General features: G+C 62.4%; 3 protein-coding genes across 9 annotated transcripts; all 3 read left to right on the forward strand.

Moving 5' to 3' along the window:
• The first annotated feature begins 18 nt into the window (after window positions 1-18).
• Window positions 19-6,943, forward strand: NEMP1 (nuclear envelope integral membrane protein 1). Of its 3 annotated transcripts, none has more exons than XM_021542475.4 (10): window positions 19-585; window positions 1,136-1,257; window positions 2,205-2,415; window positions 2,652-2,724; window positions 2,826-2,919; window positions 3,771-3,885; window positions 4,045-4,270; window positions 5,147-5,320; window positions 5,531-5,754; window positions 6,207-6,943. In XM_021542475.4, exons 1-9 carry the CDS (start codon window positions 225-227, stop codon window positions 5,751-5,753), a joined length of 1,599 nt encoding a protein of 532 aa, XP_021398150.2. In that variant the 5' UTR covers window positions 19-224; the 3' UTR covers window position 5,754; window positions 6,207-6,943. The 3 variants fall into 3 exon arrangements, with proteins under 3 accessions (XP_021398150.2, XP_085419216.1, XP_085419215.1); XM_085563090.1 differs by having other exon boundaries at window positions 75-585; window positions 5,531-5,700; XM_085563089.1 differs by having other exon boundaries at window positions 75-585; window positions 5,573-5,754.
• A 120-nt stretch (window positions 6,944-7,063) lies between these two features.
• Window positions 7,064-18,398, forward strand: MYO1A (myosin IA). Of its 2 annotated transcripts, XM_031507232.3 has the most exons (29): window positions 7,064-7,490; window positions 8,315-8,461; window positions 9,620-9,735; window positions 9,927-10,021; window positions 10,136-10,240; window positions 10,344-10,390; window positions 10,516-10,579; window positions 10,918-11,016; window positions 11,111-11,214; window positions 12,087-12,234; window positions 12,323-12,441; window positions 13,236-13,322; window positions 13,406-13,471; window positions 13,584-13,688; window positions 13,938-14,000; window positions 14,100-14,300; window positions 14,937-15,163; window positions 15,241-15,441; window positions 15,521-15,614; window positions 15,732-15,881; window positions 15,978-16,046; window positions 16,300-16,386; window positions 16,618-16,692; window positions 16,800-16,934; window positions 17,036-17,142; window positions 17,211-17,343; window positions 17,451-17,603; window positions 17,674-17,801; window positions 18,129-18,398. In XM_031507232.3, the coding sequence occupies exons 2-29, from the start codon at window positions 8,336-8,338 to the stop codon at window positions 18,250-18,252; spliced, it is 3,228 nt and encodes a 1,075-aa protein (XP_031363092.3). In that variant the 5' UTR covers window positions 7,064-7,490; window positions 8,315-8,335; the 3' UTR covers window positions 18,253-18,398. The 2 variants fall into 2 exon arrangements, with proteins under 2 accessions (XP_031363092.3, XP_021398148.3); XM_021542473.4 differs by lacking the exon at window positions 16,300-16,386.
• A 1,898-nt stretch (window positions 18,399-20,296) lies between these two features.
• Window positions 20,297-22,171, forward strand: TAC3 (tachykinin precursor 3). Of its 4 annotated transcripts, XM_085563095.1 has the most exons (5): window positions 20,310-20,598; window positions 21,218-21,423; window positions 21,518-21,620; window positions 21,696-21,719; window positions 21,792-22,171. In XM_085563095.1, exons 2-5 carry the CDS (start codon window positions 21,328-21,330, stop codon window positions 21,938-21,940), a joined length of 372 nt encoding a protein of 123 aa, XP_085419221.1. In that variant the 5' UTR covers window positions 20,310-20,598; window positions 21,218-21,327; the 3' UTR covers window positions 21,941-22,171. The 4 variants fall into 4 exon arrangements, with proteins under 4 accessions (XP_085419219.1, XP_085419220.1, XP_085419221.1 ...); XM_085563093.1 differs by having other exon boundaries at window positions 20,297-20,598; window positions 21,518-21,719; XM_085563094.1 differs by having other exon boundaries at window positions 20,302-20,598; window positions 21,696-22,171.
• The last annotated feature ends 1,113 nt before the right edge of the window (window positions 22,172-23,284 follow it).

A 23,284-nucleotide genomic window follows, 5' to 3' on the forward strand; every position in this document is an offset into this window, starting at 1 on the left:
GCGGCCGCGGGAGGGGCGGGGGGCGAGGGGCGGGACCCGCGCGCCCCCCACGCGTGACCCGTTCGCGCCAACACCGCGAGGCCGCGCCCTGATAGGCGGAGGCGGTTGTCAATCACACGGGATACCCGAGGGGTGGGGGCGTGGCTTGTGATGCCTGCGCTCTGATTGGTCGAGGGGCGAGTCTGTCAGAGCCGTTACCAGGGTGGGGCGTGGCTGTTGAGTGAATGGCGGGCAGGTTGGTCACCGTGGTAACCGAGGGCGGGAACATGGCTGCTTCCTGCATGCTCACTACTGATAGGTTAAAATCTCTGTCAATCAACCTGGCAGAAACAGAGGGGAGGGGCGCGAGATCAAAGCTGAAGTTTGATAGGTTAAACCAACTGTCAATCGACGACAAAGCCCGGCGAGCGCCTCTCCTATTGGCTGTGGACTCTCCTCGGCGGCGGGACCGGGCGGAAGCGGAAGCGGCCGGTGCAGCCGCGGCGGGAGGGATGAAACCGGCGCCGGGGCGGCAGCGGCTGTCGGGACTGCCGGTGGTGCTGCTGCTGTTGTTGTTTCTGTCCTTCCTGCTCCTGGAAGCTGCAGGTGCGCGGGACAGTGGCGTCCATGGGCGGGGACCGGGGGGAGTCATAGTGGGGAGCGGGGCAGCGGCGGCTCCCGGGGCGGCGTGGCGGGACCATGGGACCGGCGGCGTGGGCCACGGGGAACGGCCCGGTGTCCGCTGAGAGGCACCTTCCGCCCCCAGGGAACACTCTGAGCGCTTCCCGGGGCCGGTGCGGCCCGGTGGGACCGGGCTTTCGTGTCCCGGTGTCCCGCCGCGCCGATCCCCCGGTACCATCGGGCCTCGGTGCCGTTCGGGAGCCGCTTCACCTCGGGGGGCGAGTGCGTGCCGGAGGCACCCTCGGGTTTGTGTCGCTGAGGTGGGATTTTGGAGCTGGGAGTCGGGCCAGAAGGGACGCGGGGATGGGGATGCGCTGATCCCGACAGGGCACGGGGTTATCCCAGAAAAGAAGCGAGGGCGAATTCCGAGGAAAACAGCGGAAATACCGTGGGGAATATGGCAAAGTGGAGAGAAGGGGTTGGGTGGGTGAAGCAGGGGCAGCAAGGCCTGAGCCCTTCTCTCCGTGCTCGCCAGGCCCCAAGGATGCGATCGTGGCGCTGCAGGAGGGCCACGCGTCCCAGCACGGGGAATCCCGGCGCTTCTGCTACACCAACACCCGCGTCCCGCGCTGGAACGACGTCTGGACCAGGACACAGGTGGGGGCAGCAGGAGGAGGCAGCAGATTGTCCCTGCTGCAGCCCCTCCGTTCACAGAATTCACAGAATCACTGGCTTGGAAGAGACCTTCGAGGTCATCCAGTCCCACCCAGCCCCAACACCTCAACCAGAGCCCGGCAGCCAGTGCCACACCCAGGCTTGTGTTCAACACACCCAGGGGTGGTGGCTCCACCACCACCCCGGGCAGAACATTCCAGAGCTTTGACTGTGACATTCACATTTTTTGGACAGAGAGAGGCAGACCTCTGTCTCTCAGGAGGAGAAAAGAAAACAATCTTTATCTCTGTTCTTTTGTTTTCTCTATGTGGGATTTAGTATAAAGGTTGTTTTCTTCTCTCTGTGCTTCAGAGACAGAGTTGTGTCTCTCTGTCCAGAGAATGTGAATGTCACATACAAGTCTTTCAGTCAAAAACCTTTTCCTAATACCCAACCTATATCTGCCTTGGTGCAGCTTGAGACTGTGTCCTCTGGTTCTGTCCATTCCTGGAGAAAGAGCCCGACCCCACCTGAGCACAGCCACCTTTCAGGAAGCTGCAGAGAGCAGTGAGCTCATGTGGGTCTCAGATTCAGTCAAAGAAAGAAACTGAGAGTTTCTAGCCAGGCAGACACCTGGGAAAGAGCTGGAGAGAATGTAAATAATTCTTTATCTCTCTGTTTTCCACTTTGTTTATAGTGAAGTTCTATCACTGTGTGTCAAGCACTCTGCACCAATGCTGTGGGTTGTTTTCACTTCAGGACCAATGGATTTGATCCTCATGAAGCTCTGTATAAAAGAGCAGTGTATTTTGGATAAATCAGAGTTTTACTCTCAGCAGCCTTCTGAATCAGAGTCTTCTCATTCCCCTCCTGCCTCGACAGCAACAGGCTCCCCCCTGAGTCTCCTTTTCTCCAGGCTGAGCTGCCCCGTTCCCCTTCTCTTCCCGCAGATCCGCGTCACCAGCAGCCGGATGATCCGCGTCACCCAGGTGGACAGCGAGGAGGAGCTGGAGAAGTTCAGCCTGTGGAACGTGCTCTTCTCCTTCCTGCGGGGCAAGCTCAACGACACCAGCATCGACGTGGATCTCTACAGCAACAAAACCTGCCTCAAGGTCGAGCTGCTGGAGCCCGGCACCACCTACTCCGTCGTCCTCTTCCGACGTACGTCCCCTCCCCGCTGCGGGAAGGGGGCCTGGGGCTGCCCAGGGGACAGCAGGACAGGGCAGCTCATGATCCAAGGACCTGTTCCTTCCTCAGGAAGGGAATTCGGTCTGCAGAAGGAATTTGGGGCACTTGGAGGTCCCATCCTTGTGACCCTGTGGCAGGTGGGAGCTTCCCACTGTGCCCCTCTCCACTGGGATTAATTTTTGGTTTTGTTTTATTTTTTTTTTTGCCAGGTTTTGACCCTAAGCTGTTCCTTGTTTTCTTCCTGGGCCTGCTGTTGTTTTTCTGTGGGGACACAATGAGCAGGTGAGCCCCCTCCTTTCCCCGGGGGCTCCTGGGTGGGGGTGTTTGTGCACAGGCACCCATAAAACACCTGCTGTGATTGATTCCCTGTGTGATCACTGCAGGAGCCAAATCTTCTACTACTCAGCTGGGATCAGTGTTGGCTTGCTGGCCTCGCTGCTCGTCCTCGTCTACATGATGTACAAGGTCATGCCCAAGGTAGGTCTCACATCTTGATGGGGTCAGAGGCCTCGTAGCCCTTCCTATACCTGTACTGGGATGGGCTGGGTTTGGTACGGAGCAGCTCAACACCTGGGGCAGGTATGCACAGCCTGCCTGCAACCTGTGAGAACCCCAGGCTTGGTCTGGGGTCTCGTGTGGTGGTGAAGTTTCTCGTCCAAGCCGTGCTTCCAAAGAAAAACTCCGCAGCCTTTTGATGTTCGGTCTCAAGGCAGTTTATTGTTTGTTGTCTAAAAGATTTTCTTAGGCTGTGGCTGTTTGATCAGCAGCTCAGGCAGAGGCACACACACGCCCTGACATCCTCTCTGTCTGCTGTCTTCTTCTTCTCTCCCTCCACCCAGGGCTGCTGCTATTTTTTATATGATATATTACGTATTACATGTTTACAGTTTTTCCCCAATACCTACTACCTATATTACAAAGTGATTTTCTACTCTAAACCAATCCATAAGTGCCAACATCCCCAAGAACATGGAGGCAAGGAAGAAGAAGGAGAAAGGACAGGATCAGCCCCCTTTCCTCCATCTTAGAACTTCTGACCCCCATGTACAAAGTAAAACCCCCCTGTACAGGTGTTAAAACCCCCCTGTACAATACTAAAAAATTTCCTCTCTGTTTTGTAACTACTTTTACTATCCCATCTAACCCTTTGTGACTGTTTGTTCCACCTCCAACGTTGGTAACTCATTCCATGGCTCAAACTCAAAATCACAGCTGTTTCCAGCTGCCTGCCAGGGTCTAAAATGCTTCTGAGCAAGGCCTGGAACCTCTAAAAATGTCTGAGAGACATTTGGAGTTCCAAAACTCCAACCCCCTCTGTGCTCCTCCAGAAAAGCCCTGTGTACTTCCTGCTGGTTGGAGGTTGGTCCTTCTCCCTGTACCTGCTCCAGCTGATCTTCAAGAACCTGCGGGAGATCTGCAAGTCCTACTGGCAGTACCTGTTAGGTAGGTGGGAGCTCTGAGATTCACCTGTTCACCAGGTGAACATCTCCTGGTGAAGCTGGAGAGCAATGCTGAGGCTCCCTGGCCCTGCAGCTGGTGTCAGGTTCTCCCTCATCTTCACAGAAGCCCCAATTTCTGCCCCATCCCTGTGCTCTCCCGCAGGTTACCTGCTGTTGGTGGGCTTGCTGAGCTTCGCCGTGTGCTACAGGTACGGCCCCTTGGAGAACGAGCGCAGCATCAACCTCCTGTCCTGGGCCCTGCAGCTCCTGGGGCTGCTGCTGATCTACTCGGGCATCCAGATCCACCCCATCGCCCTGGGCCTGGTGCTCATCGCTGTCTGCACCAAGAACCTGGATTACCCCTTGCAGTGGGCATTTGCTGTCTACCGGTGAGGCCTGCGGGGACCCCAGCATGCTCACGGCTCCCAGCTGGGTCAGGATGAGCTGCTGGATGCAGCCCGTGTCACACAGCAGGGTTGTTTTCACTGGGGTTTGGGAGTGGGGTGGGTAACTGTGCCCTTTTTCCTCTGGGATTGGTGCAGGAGAGGGTCCTTGGGAGCAAGGAGCAGAGGCTGGAGGGGTGTATTCCACTTCCCCACTGCCAGCTGGCCCAGGAGGTCAGAGCTCAGGCTGTCCTAGTAGATATTCGTGTTCCAGAAGCTGTTTCTGCCCCAGGGTTCTTGCCCCAGGCGCTGGTTCTGTCCTGGGAGCTGGTTCTGCCCCAGGGATTCACATTCCAGGAGCTGGTTCTGCCCCAGGGTTCCTGTCCCAGGAGCTGGTTCTCTCCTGGGAGCTGGTTCTGCCCCAGGGATTCACATTCCAGGAGCTGGTTCTGCCCCAGGGTTCCTGTCCCAGGAGCTGGTTCTCTCCTGGGAGCTTGGTCTGCCCCACAAATTCCTGTCTCAGGAGCTGGTTCTGCCCCAGAGATTTGTGTGCCAGGAGTTGGTCCTGCCCAGAGGTTCTTGCCTTGGGAGGCGATTCTGCCTCACCTGCTGGTCTTGCCTTAGAGTTCCTACTCCAGGGATCCTGCCCTGGAGGGTGGTCCTGCCCCAGGGGTTCTGTCCTGAGAGTTCCTGCCCCAGGGGTTCTGACCTGAGAGTTCCTGCCCCAGGGGTTCTGACCTGAGAGTTCCTGCCCCAGGGGTTCTGTCCTGAGTATTCCTGCCCCAGGGGTTCTGTCCTGAGAGTTCCTGCCCCAGGATCCTGCCCCAGAAGCTGGTCCCACCCCACCCAGGCAGGCATTAACTGGTGTTGCCCCCCTGGCAGGAGGGTGCAGAGTTCCAAGCTGGGCCCGACCCCCCCTCGGCTGCTGACAGAGGAGGAATTTCAGCTCCAGGGCGAGGTGGAGACCCGCAAGGCCCTGGCAGAGCTGCGGAGCTTCTGCCAGAGCCCCGAATTCTCTGCCTGGACCACAGTGTCCCGCATCCAGTCTCCCAAAAGGTAACATCCCTGACAGCGAGCTCGGGGTGGCCACGCTGTGTCCCTCTGTGCTGTCACCTCTGTCCTCAGAGACACAGATCTGTGGTGTGTGGGGGGAAAGGATGGGTAACAGCAGGTCCCAGCAGCAAAATGCTTTACCTGTGTGTGTCAGGGCCTCTCCGGAGGCACAGGACACACCTGCCCAACGTGCTGCTCCACGGCTTCTCCCAGGTTTGCTGATTTTGTGGGTGGTGCTTCCCATGTCACCCCCAGCGAGGTGTCAGCCCACGAGCGGGAATTCGGCCTGGAAAGTCTCTCCATTGATGAGGAGCTCTTTGAGGAGGATGATGATGACGATGATGATGATGACGAAGAGGAAGAAAACATCCATGACTCCTCTGGTGGGAATCACAGGAGTGATTTCCTGCCCCACAACCATGTGGAAGTCCAATGAGGTCAGCTGCCCTGACCTGGCCAAGGAGCAGGACCACTGCTGGGCTGCTCCAGGCATGGTGGGGATGGTCCTCGTGGGGATGGTCCTCGTGGGGATGGACCCGCTCTGGCAGGGAGAAAAGGGCTCTGACCTCCCTTCCCCTGCAGCTCCTGCCAGAGGTGTGGACACCGTTGTCAGCACAGCTCTGGGTGTTGGGGTGGGACACATGGGAAGCCCCCTCAGGCTGGGAAGCCACCAGGGTGCAGCCTGGACCCACCCCAACTTTCGCAGTGGATGCTTGTGAGCTCCCAGGGGTGCACCCCTGGGGCAGGGATCCCTTCCCAAACCTGGGTGCTCATCTGGCTCCATCCCCCAGTGCCACAGCTGTGGGCTGCAGGCAGGAGCTGCTTTCCCCTCATTGGGCACTGGACAGCCTGGGGTGGGGATGGACCTTCCCCTCCATCTCCTGTGCAGGTCCCTGAGGGTGAGGTGACACACACGAGAGGAACTTTGGACCTGTCCCGCTGGTACCTGCGTGCTCAGCACCTGCCTGGAGCCATGGTGAGGGAGCTGCCAGTGACCTGCTCCTCTTCCTCCTGTTACGAATACGCCAGAGGACTCCAGCTGGTCGGGCCACACCTCTGCTTGGCCTCAGTCCCGTGTGGATACCAAAAACACTGGTGCTTCCTCGATGGAGCTGTGGAGCCTCGGGGTCTGCTGGCTGCCCCTGGAGGTGGTGTTGGGGTAGAGGCCATGCTCAGCCCCCTCTCCCCATGTCAGAGCTGAGGATGAGTGTGGATATGCTTCCTCCCTGCCTCTCTGCCTTTCTCCTGCTGTTACTCCTCTCCCAGCGGGTGTGGGCAGGGACTGAGGGTGACCCCACTGATATTCCAGTGGGGAACTCTGGGGAGCTCTGCCAAAGCCCAAAGCTGGAGGGGACACCCCAAATCTATGCAACTTCCTAAGCAATAACGCTGCCCTCACCTCCTCGCAGTGTCTCAGCTGCCCTGGGGACGCCCAGCCCAGCCCCTACCTCACCTGGAGCTTCTGCCATCAGTTTGTCCCAGTCCCAGGTCTGTCCCTGTCCCAGCCCTTGCTGTGCTTTCCTCCCTGCTCAGGTGTGAGCAGACTCTGTTACTTCATTCTCCCCCGCCTCAGCGTGTTGGATGACTGGTTATATTTTTAATAAAGATGTATTTTTTAGCTGCTGAGCCTCATTTGTTTGTCCTGCTGTGACTCCAGGGCTCAGCCACCTGTAGGAGGTCATTCTTCTGAGGGTGGTGTGTGGGGACACAACAACCCCTGGGTGACACATTCCCTGGCTGGGCTGGGACCAGGTGTGCTTCCCTGGGAACAGGTTTCCTCTCCTGAACACTCCCGGTTCTCCAGCCCCAGCTATTCCCGGTTCTCCAGCCCTGTACCTTGCCCATGTTTCCCGCAGCCCAGGAGAGGAAGCTGCCTTTGTTTGCTCAGCTCCAGGATTTTCCCTGCTTGTTCCTGCTGCCGGGTGGGGAAGGCTGAGCCGGGACCGCGGGCTGGGGCTGTAGCCGGCGGCACTCTCGGGGTTGATCCCCACTGGCTGCTCCTTCGTGCCTCAGTTTCCCCAGCTGGGCACGCTGGGGGAGGGCACTGCGGCCCTTCCTCCCCTCCGTGGGCCGGACGGGGCCAGTACCGGGCGCTGGGCTGGGCTGAGCCCCGCCGGTTCCGGGGCTGCTCCAGCTGAAGCCACTCCAGCAGCTGCTGCTCTGCGACCGGGAGGTGAGTCGGGGACCCAGGCAGCAGCTGAAGCGCCCGAGCCCCCCAGTCCTCAGCTGGATGGGGGTACCCTGTCCCCAGCACCCCCATCCCAGGGCGCCTTCATCCCGCGGGGCGTGGGGACCTGGTGTCGTTGGTAGCCCCGGGGTGGCTCTTGCTCTGGCTCCCACCCATGGCTGCTGACCCTGGGGTCTCACCCAGCAGCAGAGGGGCTCAGACCCCTGGAGGGCTCTGCCATCTCTAGAGGCTGCTGGGGCCACCTCCATCACCTTTTTTGTCCCGTATTTCCCCACCTTCTCACCGCTCGTGAACTTTCCCCGGGGCACCGATAAAGCGGGGCTGGGTTTACAGCCCTGCGCTCCAGCTGTAAAGTGGGGGTGAAGGTCACCCCCAGGAACGTGACTGCGCTGTCACAGACAGGTGAGGGATGGAGGAGAGCGGGGGGAAGCAGCTCCCGGGGGTGACCTGTCGGGGGGCTTGGGCTCCCCTCCCCGCCCCGGCTTCCCCCTGCCAGGAAGGAGGGAGGAAGCGGAGGCTGAATTAATCATCCCTGCCCCAAGAATAGGGACCAGGTGTCCGCATTTCCTGCCGAGTCCCCGCTTCCCCCCGCATCCGGCTGCCCCCAGCCCCACCACCGGGTCCTGACCACCGGGATACCCCGGGAAGGTGCCCCCCGTGCTTCCACGGGTGTGTGGCTGCTTTGTCCCCTATCCCCAGAATTGGGGGGAGCAGCCAAGATCCCAGAGGCTGCTGAGGACTTGGTGGGGCGTTTTGGGGTGGGGGCTGCGTGTCCGTGGCTGCAGCCCCCAGCCCGTGCTGTGTCCCAGCTGCCCCGGAGCTGCCCGGCCATGGAAGGCGCCTCCTCCTCGCTGCTGGACGCCGAGGCCGTCGCGGACCTGGTGCTGCTGGACCCGCTGACCGAGGAGTCGCTGGTCCAGACGCTGCAGGAGCGGTTCCGCCGCCGCGACATCTACGTGGGCAGCGGGACGAGGGGGTTTGGGGGCACGACGGGCATGACGTGGGATATGGGGTGTGGGATGGGGATATGGGGTGTGGGATGGGGATATGGGGTCTGGGATGCGGACTTGGAAGGCTGCAGGGTCTGGGATGGGGATGGGGATATGGGGTTTGGGATGGGGAATGGGGTATGGGGTCTGGAATGGGGAATGGGATATGGGTTATGTGATGGGAAGAGGATATGGGGCCTGGGAGGGGGACTGGCAGGACTGTAGGGTCTGGGATGGGGAATGGGATAGGGGGTCTGGGATGGGGAATGGGATTTGGGGTTTGGGATGGGGAATGGGATATGGGTTATGTGATGGGAAGAGGATATGGGGTCTGGGAGGGGGACTGGCAGTGCTGTAGGGTCTGGGATGGGGAATGGGATATGAGGTATGGGATGGGGTTTGACAGGGCCATATGGTCTGGGGCGGGGATTTGGAAGGCTGCAGGGTCTGGGATGGGAAATGGGATATGGGGTTTGGGGTGGGGAATGGGGTATGGGGTCTGGGATGGGGATTAGCAGGGCTATAGGGTCTGGAATGGGGAATGGGATATGGAGTCTTAGATGGGGTGTGAGATATGGGGTCTGGGAGGGGGACTGGCAGTGCTGCAGGGTCTGAGACGGGGAATGGGATATGGGTTATGTGATGGGAAGAGGATGTGGGGTCTGGGATGGGGATTGGGAAGGCTGCAGGTTCTGGGATGGGGAATGGGAGGGCTTCAAGGTGAGCAGGATATGGGGTCTGGGTTGGGGAAAAGGATCCCCAGCTCCCAGGAGAGTGGCAGAGCTGCTGAGTCTGGGGTGAGGAGCAGGATTTGGAGTCTGGGATTGGGAGCAGGAGAACTTTGGCGTCCAGAGTGGGAACAGGATATGGGGCCCGGGATGCAAAGTGTGAGGGCTGCAGGGTCGAGGGTGAGGAGTGGGATTTGGGGTCTGGAATGAGGAGGAGGATCTGGGAAGCAGGAGGGCTGTAGGGTCTGGGATGGGGAGCAGTACATGGGGTCTGGGATGGGGGGCTGAACATTCTGGGATGGGGAGCGGGATCTGGGGTCTGGGATGAAGACAAGGATCTGGGATGAGGATGGGGAGCACCAGGACCTCCCAGCCCCTCATCCCTGCTGCCCCACAGACGTACATCGGGAATGTGGTGATCTCGGTGAACCCATACCAGTCCCTGCCCATCTACACCCCGGAGAAGGTGGAGGAGTATCGCAACTGCAGCTTCTTCGCCGTGAATCCCCACATGTGAGCATGGGGAGGCTGGCGGTGCCCTTGGTCCCCTGGATTGTGCCCAGGGCATCACTCTTGGGCAATCCCAAGATGTTGGGGACTAAGAGAATGCACCTGAGGCAACACCACAGCCACAACGGGGGGGTCTTGGTATTTCCTGAAGCCCCAAGGTGGCTCCAGCCCCTTCCAACCCCTCTTGCCCCCAGCTACGCCATCGCTGACGATGCCTATCGCTCGCTGCGGGACCGGGACAGGGACCAGTGCATCCTCATCACCGGCGAGAGCGGCGCCGGCAAGACAGGTACAGCCAGGGCTGCAAGGCGGGCCCGGGGCACTGCGAGGGGCCGGCGGGGCGAGGGGCACAGCCCCAGCGCCCACCAGCCCACCCCAATGACCCCCGGCCCCTCTGCGGCAGAGGCCAGCAAGCTGGTCATGTCCTACGTGGCAGCCGTGAGCAGCAAAGGGGAGGAGGTGAACAAGGTGAAGGAGCAGCTCCTGCAGTCCAACCCCGTGCTGGAGGGTGAGTGCCCGACATCCTGAGCACCCACCTCCCGCATCCCGGACCTGCCAGGGCTCGGCGCTGTCCCCCTGGACCGCGCCGTAAGCCCCCTCCTCTCCTGCAGCCTTTGGGAACGCCAAAACTGTCCGGAATGACAACTCCTCCCGCTTCGTGAGTGACCCTGCTGGGGCCATGGGGGTCCTGATGGGGCTGGGAGCACAGAGGGGATGGGGATGGGGGATTGGAGCTGCCAGCCCCACCAGGACCCCCTTCCCTGACCCAGCCCTCTCCCTCAGGGCAAGTACATGGACATTGAGTTCGACTTCAAGGGCGAGCCCCTGGGAGGGGTCATCAGCAACTGTGAGTACCCACCCCCCGTCCTGGGGGTTCCACTCCACACACCCCAGTGACACTGACCCTGTGGGAAATTAATTCTCAAAACCTGACAGAAGGTTCATGTAGTGTGCATCTGTACACTAATCTTGAGATAAAAACACTGACTTAAAAAAAAAAAACCATAGAATGAGACAGACATTGTTGAGAGAAACAGAAGTAAAAACAAATTTCAAAAGATAGCCTTGCAAAAAAAAGCTTTGTGAAGCTTTGCAAAATTCAGAGAATGTGCAGAATACATTATTAAATTATTCAAGTGCTTATTCTATTCATTATCCAAGTCACAACATGACCCCTCCCTGCAGACCTGCTGGAGAAATCCCGCATCGTCCGGCACGTGAAGGGCGAGAGGAACTTCCACATCTTCTACCAGCTCCTGGCTGGGGCCTCACCACAGCTGCTCCGTAGGTCCAGACCCCACAGCGTGGGGGATTTGGAGGTGGAACAGGAGCTGGGGAGGGTCATGGCTGAACTGCCACCTCCTCTGCCCTCCACCAGAGCAGCTGAAGCTCCGCCAGGACTGTGGGCACTACGGATACCTGAGCCGGGAGGGCTCCAACCTGCCCGGCATGGACGATGCAGCCAACTTCCACGCTATGCAGGTACCCACGGGAAAACACAACCCTCCCCAAAAATCCTGGAGCCCACCCCATCCCCTGAGCCCTTGTTGTCCATCCCCAGTGACATTCCCCACCTCGCACAGCCCCCTAAATATCAGCTAGCCCAGAGATCCGAGGCTGTGAGGGGAGGAATATCAGGAGATGGCAAAGGTTTCCAAAAGTGGCTCTTACCCCAGATATGTTGGTTCAGCTCTCTTTATTCTGTGGTGTCCAAGGGCAAAAGAGCAGAACAGGAAATGTCAGGGGTCTGTACAGACTTTGGGCAGGGTGGGCTTCCCTGGCTCTGTGCCAGCCCAGTTGGGCAGGAAGGAGGGTCCAGGGTTATCTGATCAGAGTCACAGGGTCCCGGGGAGGGGGCACAGAGTGCCCATGAGCTCACTGTGACAGCAGGGACACCCCGACTGTCCCAGAAGGGTGAGGATTTCCCAAGGGAGCAGCAGCTTCCCAGGACACCCACACTGTCCCAGCAGGATGAGGATTTTGGGATCAGCAGCTCCCCAGGACATGGAGGAGCTGTGGGCAGGTGACGTTCCCACCCTCGCACAGCCCCCTAAATATCAGCTAGCCCAGAGATCCGAGGCTGTGAGGGGAGGAATATCAGGAGATGGCAAAGATTTCCAAAAAAGGCTCTTACCCCAGATATGTTGTTTCAGCTCTCTTTATTCTGTGGTGTCCAAGGGCAAAAGAGCAGAACAGGAAATGTCAGGGGTCTGTACAGACTTTGGACAGGGTGGGCTTCCCTGGCTCTCCACCAACCCCACTGGGGCAGGAAGGAGGGTCCAGGGTTATCCCAGAATCACAGGGTCCTGTGGAAGGGGAAATAGAGTGCCCATGAGCTCACTGTGACACCCCAGGATGCCATGAGGGTCATCGGCTTCTCGCCCGCCGAGGTGACAGAGCTGCTGCAGGTGACGGCCGTGGTGCTCAAACTGGGCAACGTCCAGCTGAGCAGCAGCTTCCAGGCCAGCGGGATGGAGGCCTGCAGCATCACCGAGCCCCGGGGTAGGGACGGGCGATAGGGCTGGGAAAAGGGGGTGGGGGGACCCCCTCAGCCCCTCCTGGGCTCCGGCACGGCCGTCTCCTCTCACAGAGCTGCGGGAGATCTGCGAGCTGATCGGGCTGGAGCCCGGCGCGCTGGAGCGGGCGCTGTGCTCCCGCACGGTGAAGGCGCGGGATGAGACGGTGCTCACCACCCTCAGTGTCCCCCAGGTGAGCAGGACCACCCCCAGCCGTGGGGCTGATGCCTGGCAGCCCCCCATGGTGGGAACCCCAGCCTTGCTCTGGGGTCCCATGTGGTGGTGAAATTTCTCCTCCAACCCGTGATTCTAAAGAAAAACTGCGCAGGCTCTTGCTGTTCGGTCTCAAGGCAGTTTATTGCGAGTTATCGAAAAGATTTTCTCCTTGAGCTGCTGTGGTTTGCTCACAGCTCAGACAGAGGCACACACACACCCTGACATCCTCTCTGTCTGCTGTCTTCTTCTTCTCTCCCCCCACCCAGGGCTGCTGCTAGCTTTTATATGATATATTACGTATTACATGTTTATAGTTTCCCCCCAATACCTACTACCTGTATTATAAAGTGCTTTTCTACTCTAAACAAATCTGTAAGTGCCAACATCACCAAGAACATGGAGGCAAGGAAGAAGAAGGAGGAAGAACAGGATCAGCCCACTTTCCTCCATCTTAGAACTTCTGACCCCCATGTACAAAAACCCCCCTGTACAAGTGTTAAAACCCCCTGTACCGCACTAAAAAATTTTCCTCTCTGTTTTGTAACTACTTTTACTATCATATCTAACCCTTTGTGACTGCTTGTTCCACCTCCAAAGTTGGTAACTCATTCCATGGCTCAAACTCAAAATCTCAGCTGTTTCCAGCCGCCTGCCAGGGTCTAAAATGCTTCTGAGCAAGGCCTGGAACCTCTGAAAATGTCTGAGAGACATTTTGAGTTCCAGTGCCCCATGAGCTGGCACCAGCCCCTCTCCCCTCTCCTCTCTCCCCAGGGCTACTACGGCCGGGACGCGCTGGCCAAGAACATCTACAGCCGCCTCTTTGACTGGCTGGTGAATCGTATCAATGCCAGCATCCAGGTGAGCTCCAGGGGATCCTCGAGCCCCAGCAGGGCCCTGGACCCCCACCCCACACAGGGCTCAGCACCCCAATATCTCCCCAGGTGAAGTCAGACAAGCAGAGGAAGGTGATGGGCGTCCTGGACATCTACGGCTTCGAGATCTTCCAGGTGAGCGAAGGATCCAGCAGGCCCCGTTCAGGGGGTTGGGAACAGCATTTGGGACACGGGGCAGGGCCGGGGCCTCGGGAAGCAGCTGCCATACAGAACCCTTCTCTCTCAGGACAACAGCTTTGAGCAGTTCATCATCAACTACTGCAACGAGAAGCTGCAGCAGATCTTCATCCTGATGACACTGAAGGAGGAGCAGGAGGAATACGTCCGAGAGGTACCTCCAGCCCCTGCCAGAGCACGGCCTCGAGGAGTTTCGGCCCCCCCGGGATGGGGAAGTGCCGGAGACGGCTCCGCCGCACGTCCCTGCCTCGCCCCGCGCCCTGCCGAGCGCATTCAATGGCAGGAAGGGATTCAGGATCCTCATCCCCGTGGCCGGACGTCCGGTTCCTGCCCCACATCAGCCGGGGGTGTCCTTGGGGCAGGCTCTGGGTTAGCCGTGTGTCTGACCCACATCTACCCTCAGGGCATCCAGTGGACCCCGGTGGAGTTTTTCGACAACAGCATCATCTGCAACTTGATTGAGAACGTGAGTTGCCCACCCAGTGCTGGAATCTTGGGGTTCCAGCTCCCCCAAGCTGGGATCCACTGGGGACGGTTTGGGGTGACACCATCCACCATGGCACAGAGCACCACGGGGATCCTGGCCATGCTGGACGAGGAGTGCCTGCGGCCCGGCGTGGTCAACGAGGACACCTTCCTCACCAAACTCAACCAGCTCTTGGCCACACACAAGCACTATGAGAGCAAGGAGACGCAGAACGCCCGGCGTGTCACCGACACCAGCCTGCCACCGCGCTGCTTCCGCATCCACCACTACGCCGGCAAGGTCCGGCTCCTCTTCCCAGAGCCACACTCCTCATTCCAGTACCCTGATCCTCTTCCCAGTGCCCAAATCCTCATCCCAGTGCCACACTCCTCATCCCAGTACCCTGACCCTCTTCCCAGTGCCCCAATCCTCTTCCCAGAGCCCTGACCCTCTTCGCAGTGCCACACTCCTCTTCCCAGAGCCCTGACCCTCTTCCCAGTGCCCAAATCCTCATCCCAGTGCCACACTCCTCATCCCAGTACCCTGACCCTCTTCCCAGTGCCCAAATCCTCTTCCCAGTGCCACATTCCTCATTCCAGTACCCTGATCCTCTTCCCAGTGCCCAAATCCTCTTCCCAGAGCCCTGATCCTTTTCCCAGTGCCACACTCCTCATCCCAGAGCCCTGATCCTCTTCCCTGTGCCCAAATCCTCTTTCCAGAGCCACACTCCTCATCCCAGAGCCCTGATCCTCTTCCCTGTGCCCAAATCCTCTTTCCAGAGCCACACTCCTCATCCCAGAGCCCTGACCCTCTTCCCAGTGCCACACTCCCCTTCCCAGCTTTGCACAGGAGATGTGGGGCTGGACCGGGAGCAGGCTGGAGATGCTGCACCGTGCCCCACACCCTGCCCAGGTGCTGACCCCACTGCCCCCCCAGGTGACCTACAACGTGTCGGGCTTCATCGAGAAGAACAACGACCTCCTCTTCCGCGACCTCTCGCAGGCCATGTGGACGGCCCGGCACGCGCTGCTGCGCTCGCTCTTCCCCGAGGGAGACCCCCAGAAAGTCTCCCTCAAGCTGCCCCCCACCGCAGGCTCCCAGTTCAAATCATCCGTGGCAATGCTGATGAAGAACCTCTACTCCAAAAACCCCAACTACATCAGGTACTGGCCCCGGCAGAGACCCCCGGAGGGTGGCACCGGCCCCCCAGATCCCCCCAAACCATCGCCGCGCTCCGCAGGTGCATCAAGCCCAACGACACCAAGGCAGCCATGGTGTTCACGCCGGAGCTGGTGCTGGCACAGGTCCGGTACCTGGGGCTGATGGAGAACGTGCGGGTGCGGCGGGCGGGCTACGCCTTCCGCCAGCCCTACGGCCCCTTCCTGCAGCGCTACAAGATGCTCAACGCCCGCACGTGGCCCCGCTGGCACGGCGGGGACAGGTACGGGGCTGGCACGGCCCGGGAGGGTCAGGGGGCTGCTGGAGGGGCTCTGAGCCGCCTCGTCTCTGCCGCGGCGCAGGCAGGGGGCCGAGGTGCTGCTGGCAGGTCTGGCGTTCCCCGCCGAGGAGCTGGCGTTCGGCCGCACCAAGATCTTCATCCGCTCGCCGCGCACCGTGAGTCTGGGAACGGGGGAGTCCAGGCGGGATCCAGATTTGTCCCGGGAGTTCCTGGGTGATGCCACAGCCCCCGGGGCTGCTCAGTGAGCCAGCGCCTGCCGGGGTTGTCCCCAGCTCTTCGACCTGGAGCGGCGGCGCCAGGAGCGCGTGGCCCAGCTCGCCACCCTCATCCAGAAGACGTTTCGGGGCTGGCGGTGCCGGACCCAGTACCAGCTGATGCGCAAGAGCCAGATCCTCATCTCTGCCTGGTTCCGTGGCCACAGGGTGAGGACAGGGCAGGTCCTGGCCATGCTTCCCCTGCCCATCCCTCTCCGTCAGGCTCTCCAAGACCACCCAACTCACCCCCTTGTTCCCCCGCAGCAAAAGAACAGGTACAAGCAGATGAAGCGGTCGGCACTGATCCTGCAGGCTTATGCACGGGGATGGAAGGTGAGGACTGGGCAGCCCCAGGGCCACCACGGGACCGGCCTGGTGTGGGAGAGCAGCGTGGGTGGGGACAGGGGCTCTGCGTGCCCCACGGTGGGACCAGGAGCTGCGTGTGTCCCACGGTGGGACCAGATTCACCCTCATCTCCTCTCCCCGTCTTTTCTCCCTCTCTCCTGCCTCTCTCCTGCCTCTCCCTCTCGCTCCATGTCTGTGTTGGTGTCTCCCCCTCGGGCTCCCTGGGCTCTCACCCCCGCAGTCTCGCCGGCTCCTCCGGGAGCTGAAGTCCCAGTGCCGACGTCACGCGGCCGCCACCACCATCGCCGCTCACTGGAGAGGGCACCAGGTAACGGGGCCACGCGCCCTCAGGCCACCTCTGTCCTGCTGTCCGCACCGCTGCGTCCGGGCTGTCTGTCTGTCTGCCCACCCTGTCGGGCTGGAGCCTCTGTCCTCTCCATGGAGCCAAAGAGGGAAGGGGGATGTGGGGGATGTGGGGGATGTGGAGATGGGACACCCTTGAACTCTGTGGGGCTGGCGGTGGTGCCCGGTGTCCTCACTGCTGGCGCTGTCCCCGCAGGCACGCAGGACCTACAGGAAATATTTCCGTTCCAACGCCAGCGCCTGCTTGGCCAACTTCATCTACCGGCGGCTGGTGAGTGAGTGGGGCTGGGGGAGAGGAACCCACGGTGCCTTCCCAGCCCCTGCCCCGCTGGATGCCCCTGTCCTCTCCTGACCCCCTGCCACCTTGTCACCCCCCAGGTGCAGAGGTACCTGGTGGGGCTGGCAAAGAACCTCCCGCCGCTCTCGGTGACGGACCGGACCTGGCCCCCGGCGCCATACAGGTTCCTGAGTGACGCCAACCAGGAGCTGAGGAACATCTTCTACCACTGGAAGGTGGGAGCAGGGGGAGATGAGGAGAATGCCAGGTGGGATCTGGGTGTGCCAGCTCACCTGAGAGGTCTTTGGTGGCACCAAATCGCCCCCTCCCTCGGCAGTGCAAGAAGTACCGGGACCAGCTGCCGGCGTCACGCCGGGCCCAGCTGCAGGCCAGGCTCTGCGCCAGCGAGCTCTTCAAGGACAAGAAGACCCTGTACCCCAAAAGGTGCCAGGGCAGGGGGCTGGGGGTGCAGGGGAGCTCAGGGCAGCAGTGGCTGATGGCCTCGTCCCCAGCTTGCAGCAGCCCTTCCGCGGGGAGTACCTGGGGCTGAAGCAGAACCCCAAGTACCAGAAGCTCCACGCCGTGGCCAAGGACAAGCTGGTGATGGCCGACGCCGTGAGGAAGGTGAACAGGGCTAATGGAAAGGTGAGATCCTGCTTTGGCCACGTGCCCTGGGCGGAGGGAGGGCACACAGGGCCACCGTGACCCTCAGTTCTTGGTGACCCCCCACCCACGCTGACCCCCACCCACAGACAGTCCCACGGCTGCTGCTCCTCACCACCGAGCACCTGGTCCTGGCTGACCCCAAGGCCGCCCAGCCCAAGACCGTGCTCAGCCTCAGTGACATCCGTGGCGTCTCCGTCACCCGCTTCTCCGACGGCTTCCTGGCCCTGCACCTCAAGGAGGTACCTGGGGAGGGGGACCCCGGGGGCTCTGGGGGTCCCCAGCGGGGCTGACCCCTCGCTTGCCCCTCAGGTCTCCACAGTGGGGGCCAAGGGTGACTTTCTGCTGGTCAGTGACCACCTCATCGAGCTGGTCACCCGCCTGCACCAGACCTTGGAGGCCACCACGGGACAGGCGCTGCCCCTGCACATCACCGACAGGTGTGGGCGGGGCTTCGCTGGGCGTGGCTTCTGTGGGTGGGGCTACCTTGGGTGGGGCTGGTGTGGGTGTGGCTACTGGAGGGTGGGGTTGCAGTGGGTGGGGTTATTATGGGTGGGGCAGGGCGGTGCCCAGGGTGGGGGTGGAGCCTCTGAGGGTGGGGCACCATGTCAGTGACCTGATTGGCTGCAGCAGGAAGCCGCTGACGAGTGGGTGTAACCAAGGCAGCTCATTGGGCAACAGGGGATGGGCGTGGCCGTGTCCCTCTCCCACCTCTCCCTCCTGGCCCCTCCCCATCCGAACCCCTCCCCTCCATCCTCCCCTCCCAGGTTCTCCACCCGCTTCCCGAAGGGCGACGTGTCCATCACCGTGGTGGAGTCGCCCAAGGCTGGCACCAACGGCCCCGTCTGCAAGAAAAAGGGCAGCAACAAGATGGAGGTCCTGGTGCACTGAGGGGACCCTCGCCCCTCACCAGGACCCCCACCCTCACACTGGCACCCCGAGCCCCCCCATGTGTCATCCCCCACCCCTGCGGGTGCTGGCAGCACCCAGGCATCGCTCCAGACCCATTAAAAGGATGCTGAGGTGTCGGTACCAGGGCGGTGTCGCCCCGTTACAGGTGGGGTGGGACCTCAGGACACAGTGCTCAAGCCAGGGCCCACAGCCCAGCCCGGTGATGCAGCCCCTCATCCCGGCCTCCCGCTTTTCCTGAATTTTCCCAATGCCTGATTGGAGCCAATGCTCTGCTTGTGGCGAATGGAAAGGCTCCAAATTGTGGCCACTTTGCCCATCAAGTGGCTCTCGGCTCGTGCTGCTTCAGAGGCAATTTCTTGGCAGCCATGGGTGGCTGCATGTGATGTCCCTGTCATCCTCCCGCCTGCACTGGATGTCCCTGTCCCCATGCCAGGGTCCCCCCACCCTGCTGCAGGACACCCGTGCAGGGGCTTGGTGCCCGGGCTGGTGCTGGAGCTGCTCTTGGGGACCAGGGACACGGAGAATGGGATAGAGGGCAGTCACTGCACAGCCCCAGTGATGCTGCAGCCCAGGACCCGCGGGACCTCCATCAATCCAGCACCCCTCAGGTGCTTCAGGAGCCCCATCGGGACCCCCACCAGTCCTGCAGCTCTCAGGATCTGTGGGACCCTGCCAGTTCTCCAGCCTTGGGAATCCTCAGGAGCCCCATCAGCCCTGCAGCCCCCAGGTCCTTCAGGAGCTCCATCAGTCCTTCAACCCCCCATGGGACCCCTGCAGGCCCCAGCACCTGCAGAACCCCTGCCAGCCCCCAGAACCCTCCAGACTCCCATCAATCCTCCAGCCCCCTGAACCCTCAGGACTCCCACCAGTCCTGCAGCCCCCAGGACCCCACAGCCCCCCGTGACAGGATTTCCCCTGCTTTGCTGCCTTTCCCCCCCTGCACTCATGAAGCTCTTGAAGAGGGTTTTTATCCTGTCCCCACACATCACCCGCGTTACCTTCGGGAGCTGCCAACTCCCCGTCACATCACCATCAGCACCAGCTCCCAGGTGGGCCCCAGAGCGCAGTTTGTCGTGCAGGGGGAGCGTGTGCGGGCAGCTCCCGCACGTGGGGGGAAACGTGCGTGTGCATGGTGGCACTTTGGTGGCCTGGCCGTGTCCCAGCACCGAGGGCTCCCCGCTCTCCGTCACGTCCCAGCACAGGGACCTTCCCCCGGCGAGGGGCGAGAGCCGTAAACAAGCCCGGGGCACCGCGGCTCTTCACAGCTGCGTCGCACTTGGCATCGCACAAGTAGGTGTTATTAATTAATTAGACCGTCTCTGGCCAGGCTCCGATTTAATTAACGTTCCCGGCACTGCAGATGCTGCCCTGCCCCGGGCTGTGCTGCCACGTGAGCTGCCGCTGCCGGCCGCTTTCCCGGGGGCTGCCGCAGCCACCGGAGCAGTGCCCGCTGCCTGTTGCTCGGGATGGAGTCCTTGGCTCTCATTTGTTGGCCCAGCCGTTCCCTCTTTCCTTGTGCCACTCTGCTTTCCCCCAAATTTTCCTCCCCGTCTTCCACCTGGGCACGCCGGGCACGCTGCAGTGGGGCAGGGTGTGAGGTACGTGTGAGTGTGCACGAGGTGAGCGAGGTACGTGTGGGCACACCTGTGCTTGTGTGCACAGGTGAACACGCGTGTGCACGGTGGGAGCCTGGCCCATCCCCTCTCCCTCGTGAGACCCCCAAATCCTGGCTGCAGAGCCCCGCATCCAGCCAGGACCATTCCTCCATGCGTGTCCCCACGCGTGCCAACAGACACATGGTGTCGTCCCCACAATGAGGGGCCGGGGGCTGCATGGGCACGGTGCCCGTGCGCTGACCCCCAGCTGGGGGTGCCTGCGTGGGCACGCGTGTGCCGCTGTGTGACTCCGCGTGTGTGATGAGCGCTGTCGGTGTCACCGTGCCTGCGTGGGCGTGAAGCTGCAGGGTGGGGGTACCACCCCACCGGCCCCCATTGGCAGCTCTCCTCTTGCCCACCCACGCTGTGCCATGGGCAGAGCCCCTTATTTAACGCCGCGCAGCAGCCGCTGCCCCGGTACTTCACCTCCCGGCTGAGCCCGGGCCGGGGGAGCTGCCCACCACCGCTGCCCACCACCGCTGCCCACCACCGCTGCCCACCACCACTGCCCACACCGCTGCCCACCACCGCTGCTGCCCACCACCGCTGCCCACCACCACTGCCCACACCGCTGCCCACCACCGCTGCTGCCCACCACCGCGCCTCGAGGCTCCGCAGCCACCGGCGGCGAGGCTCCCTCAACCCTCGACTCCACCGGAGGGCTCGGCAGGTCTGTGTCCCTGTGTCCCACGGCTCTGGGGGCTCCCCGGGGTCCCGGGGAGCTGCTGTGCCCTGTCCTCACCCCGCTGGGGTTCGGGGAAGGCAGAAAGAGGAAGAGGAGGTTGGGACAGTGCTAGGGAGGGCAGAGGCAGGAGGAGAGATGGGGTGAAGGTGTCGCTTGAATTTGGGGAGGGTCTAAAAGCAAGTCCGGCTGTGGGCAAGCGTATGCGTGCCTGGGAGTGTGACTGAGGATGCCAGTGTGCCAGGGAGCGTGCCAGGGGACACGGGTGTGCTGAGACGTGCAGGACGGAGCCCGAGCTGTGTCCGTGCCCCACACTCGTGAGTGTTTGCACGGCTCGTGTGTGAGTGCACAGCCGTGCCACCACGGGCACGAGTGGGAACACGGGACCTCCGGGGACAGCAGGGCCGTGTCCCCCTGCACACCCCGTAACGTGCCCCCCAACGCTGCACTGCACCCTCGGGGTGCGGCCCGTCCAAGGGACACCGGCAGCCCGTCCAAGGGACACCGGCAGCCCGAGAAGCGGCACGGTCCCTCATCCACACACGCCAGAGGCGGTCCCGCCGCCCCCGGCCCCGCCGTCTCCCGTCTCGCTGCTTTCCCTCCCCAGAGCCCGGTTCGGATCCAGACTCATCCCGGGCCGCCCTGTCGAGGGGTCACCGGCTCGGAGCACCCCCGGGCCCCGCCGCTCCGTCGCAGATCGTTGATCTCCCCCTGAGGATGAAGAACCGACCGGTGCTGGCGGTGCTGCTCCTCCTGGCGCTGCCGCTCGCCCTCGCCCGCCGCGCCCCCGCCGCCCCGCCGGGCCCCGCGCTGGTACGGGCGTCGGGGGGGAGCGGCGGGCGGACCCCGGACCCTCCGGGAGCCCCCGGACCCCGTCCCATCCCGCTCACCCGCTTCGCTCCCGTAGGGGATGCCCGTCCCGGAGCCGCTGCCGTGGAGCGCCCGCGGCAGCCCCGGGGCCGCCGCCGCCGCCGCCGCTGCGCTGGAGCTGCTGCGGGAGGAGGGCGCCGGTGAGGGGCTGGGGGGCTCGGGAGGGAGGGTGTGGGTCCGCCCGGTCCCCGCTCACCCGCTTCGGTCTCTTCCAGGTCCCCCCGCGGCGCCGCAGAAGAGTAAGTCCCGCCCGGTGCCGGTGCGGGCGGCGCTGCCGGTGCCGGTGCCGCTGACGGCCGGTCTCTCCGCAGGAGACATGCACGATTTCTTCGTGGGGCTCATGGGGAAGCGAGCGGCGGAGCCCGGGCGAGCAGCGGGGCGGGGTGGGGACGCCGGCCCGGCCCCCCGGTGCTCCCCGGGACCCCCGGCGCCCGGCGAGGTCCCGCTGCGGGCGGCCTGAGCGGCGGAACGAGCCCCCCACGCGCGGAGGGCCCGGGAGGGGTTGTGCCCCGTGTCCCGGGGACGGTGGGACCGACTGCGGGAGCGTCCCGGGAGGCGGCGCCCACGGAGCTGTCGTGGGAGCGGCCGGGAGCGCGGCCGTCCCGCCCCACGCGCGCGTGTCCGTGCACCTGTGTACACCTGGACGTGCCCCGCTATACACCCACCCGTGTCTGCGCGGGACACGCGCAAACTGCGCCTCTGTGTCTTGGCTGCGCCTCCGGGACCTGCTCGGGATGGTCCAGGGGATGGGGATGCGGGGATGAGCCCACGGGGATGAACCCACGGGGATGAGCCCACGAGAATGAGCCCACGGGGATGAACCCACGGGGATGAACCCACGGGGATGAACCCACGGAGATGAGCCCACGGGGATGAACCCACGGGGATGAACCCACGGAGATGAGCCCACGGGGATGAACCCGCGGGGATTAACCCACGGGGATGAACCCACGGGGATGAGCCCACGGCGATGAACCCACGGGGATGAGCCAAAGGGACCTGCGGGGCCGGGATCCGGGTGCTCGTGGGCTACAGCGACCTGTCCCTTCCCCACGGCAGCTCCCGTGACTGAAGGAGTGCCCGTGCCCCCGTCCGTGTGTCCCTTCCAGTGCCCGTGTCCGTTATTGTGTCCGTGCGTCCCATCCCTTGTCCCGCCCCGTGTCCGTGTGTCCGTGTGTCCTTCCTCATGTCCGTGTGTCCGTGTGTCCTGCCTGTGTCCGTGTGTCCCACCCCGTGTCCGTGCGTCCCTCCCGTGTCCATGCGTCCCTCCCGTGTCCGTGTGTCCCTCCCGTGTCCATGCATCCCTCCCCGTGTCCGTGCGGCCCTCCCATATCCGTGTGTCCCGTCCCGTGTCCGTGTGTCCCGTGTCCGTGTGTCCCTCCCGTGTCCGTGTGTCCCGTCCCGTGTCCGTGTGTCCCTTCCCGTGTCCGTGTGTCCCTCCCGTGTCCGTGTGTCCGTGTGTCCCGTCCCGTGTCCGTGTGTCCGTGTGTCCCTCCCGTGTCCGTGTGTCCGTGTGTCCCGTCCCGTGTCCGTGTGTCCGTGTCCCTCCCGTGTCCGTGTCCGTGTGTCCCGTCCCGTGTCCGTGTGTCCGTGTCCCTCCCGTGTCCGTGTCCCTCCCGTGTCCGTGTGTCCTGTGTCCGTGTCCGTGTGTCCCTCCCGTGTCCGTGTGTCCCTCCCGTGTCCGTGTCCCTCCCGTGCCCGTGTCCGTGTGTCCCGTCCGTGTCCGTGTGTCCCGTCCGTGTCCGTGTGTCCCTCCCGTGTCCGTGTGTCCGTGTCCCTCCCGTGTCCGTGTCCGTGTGTCCGT

This window comes from Lonchura striata, chromosome 29, assembly GCF_050655825.1.
Source record: "Lonchura striata isolate lonStrDom1 chromosome 29, ASM5065582v1, whole genome shotgun sequence".
Classification (NCBI taxonomy): domain Eukaryota; kingdom Metazoa; phylum Chordata; class Aves; order Passeriformes; family Estrildidae; genus Lonchura; species Lonchura striata.

Coding starts and splice junctions, on each gene's coding strand:
- MYO1A (XM_031507232.3), top strand. CDS start 8,336: ATGGAAGGCGCCTCCTCCTCGCTGCTGGACGCCGAGGCCGTCGCGGAC. Junction 10,580..10,917: donor GGGAGGGGTCATCAGCAACT/GTGAGTACCCAC, acceptor CCCTCCCTGCAG/ACCTGCTGGAGAAATCCCGC. Junction 16,693..16,799: donor ACTTCATCTACCGGCGGCTG/GTGAGTGAGTGG, acceptor GTCACCCCCCAG/GTGCAGAGGTACCTGGTGGG.
- NEMP1 (XM_021542475.4), top strand. CDS start 225: ATGGCGGGCAGGTTGGTCACCGTGGTAACCGAGGGCGGGAACATGGCT. Junction 1,258..2,204: donor ACGTCTGGACCAGGACACAG/GTGGGGGCAGCA, acceptor CTCTTCCCGCAG/ATCCGCGTCACCAGCAGCCG. Junction 5,321..5,530: donor CGCATCCAGTCTCCCAAAAG/GTAACATCCCTG, acceptor GGCTTCTCCCAG/GTTTGCTGATTTTGTGGGTG.
- TAC3 (XM_085563093.1), top strand. CDS start 21,328: ATGAAGAACCGACCGGTGCTGGCGGTGCTGCTCCTCCTGGCGCTGCCG. Junction 21,424..21,517: donor CCCCGCCGGGCCCCGCGCTG/GTACGGGCGTCG, acceptor TCGCTCCCGTAG/GGGATGCCCGTCCCGGAGCC. Junction 21,720..21,791: donor CCCCGCGGCGCCGCAGAAGA/GTAAGTCCCGCC, acceptor GTCTCTCCGCAG/GAGACATGCACGATTTCTTC.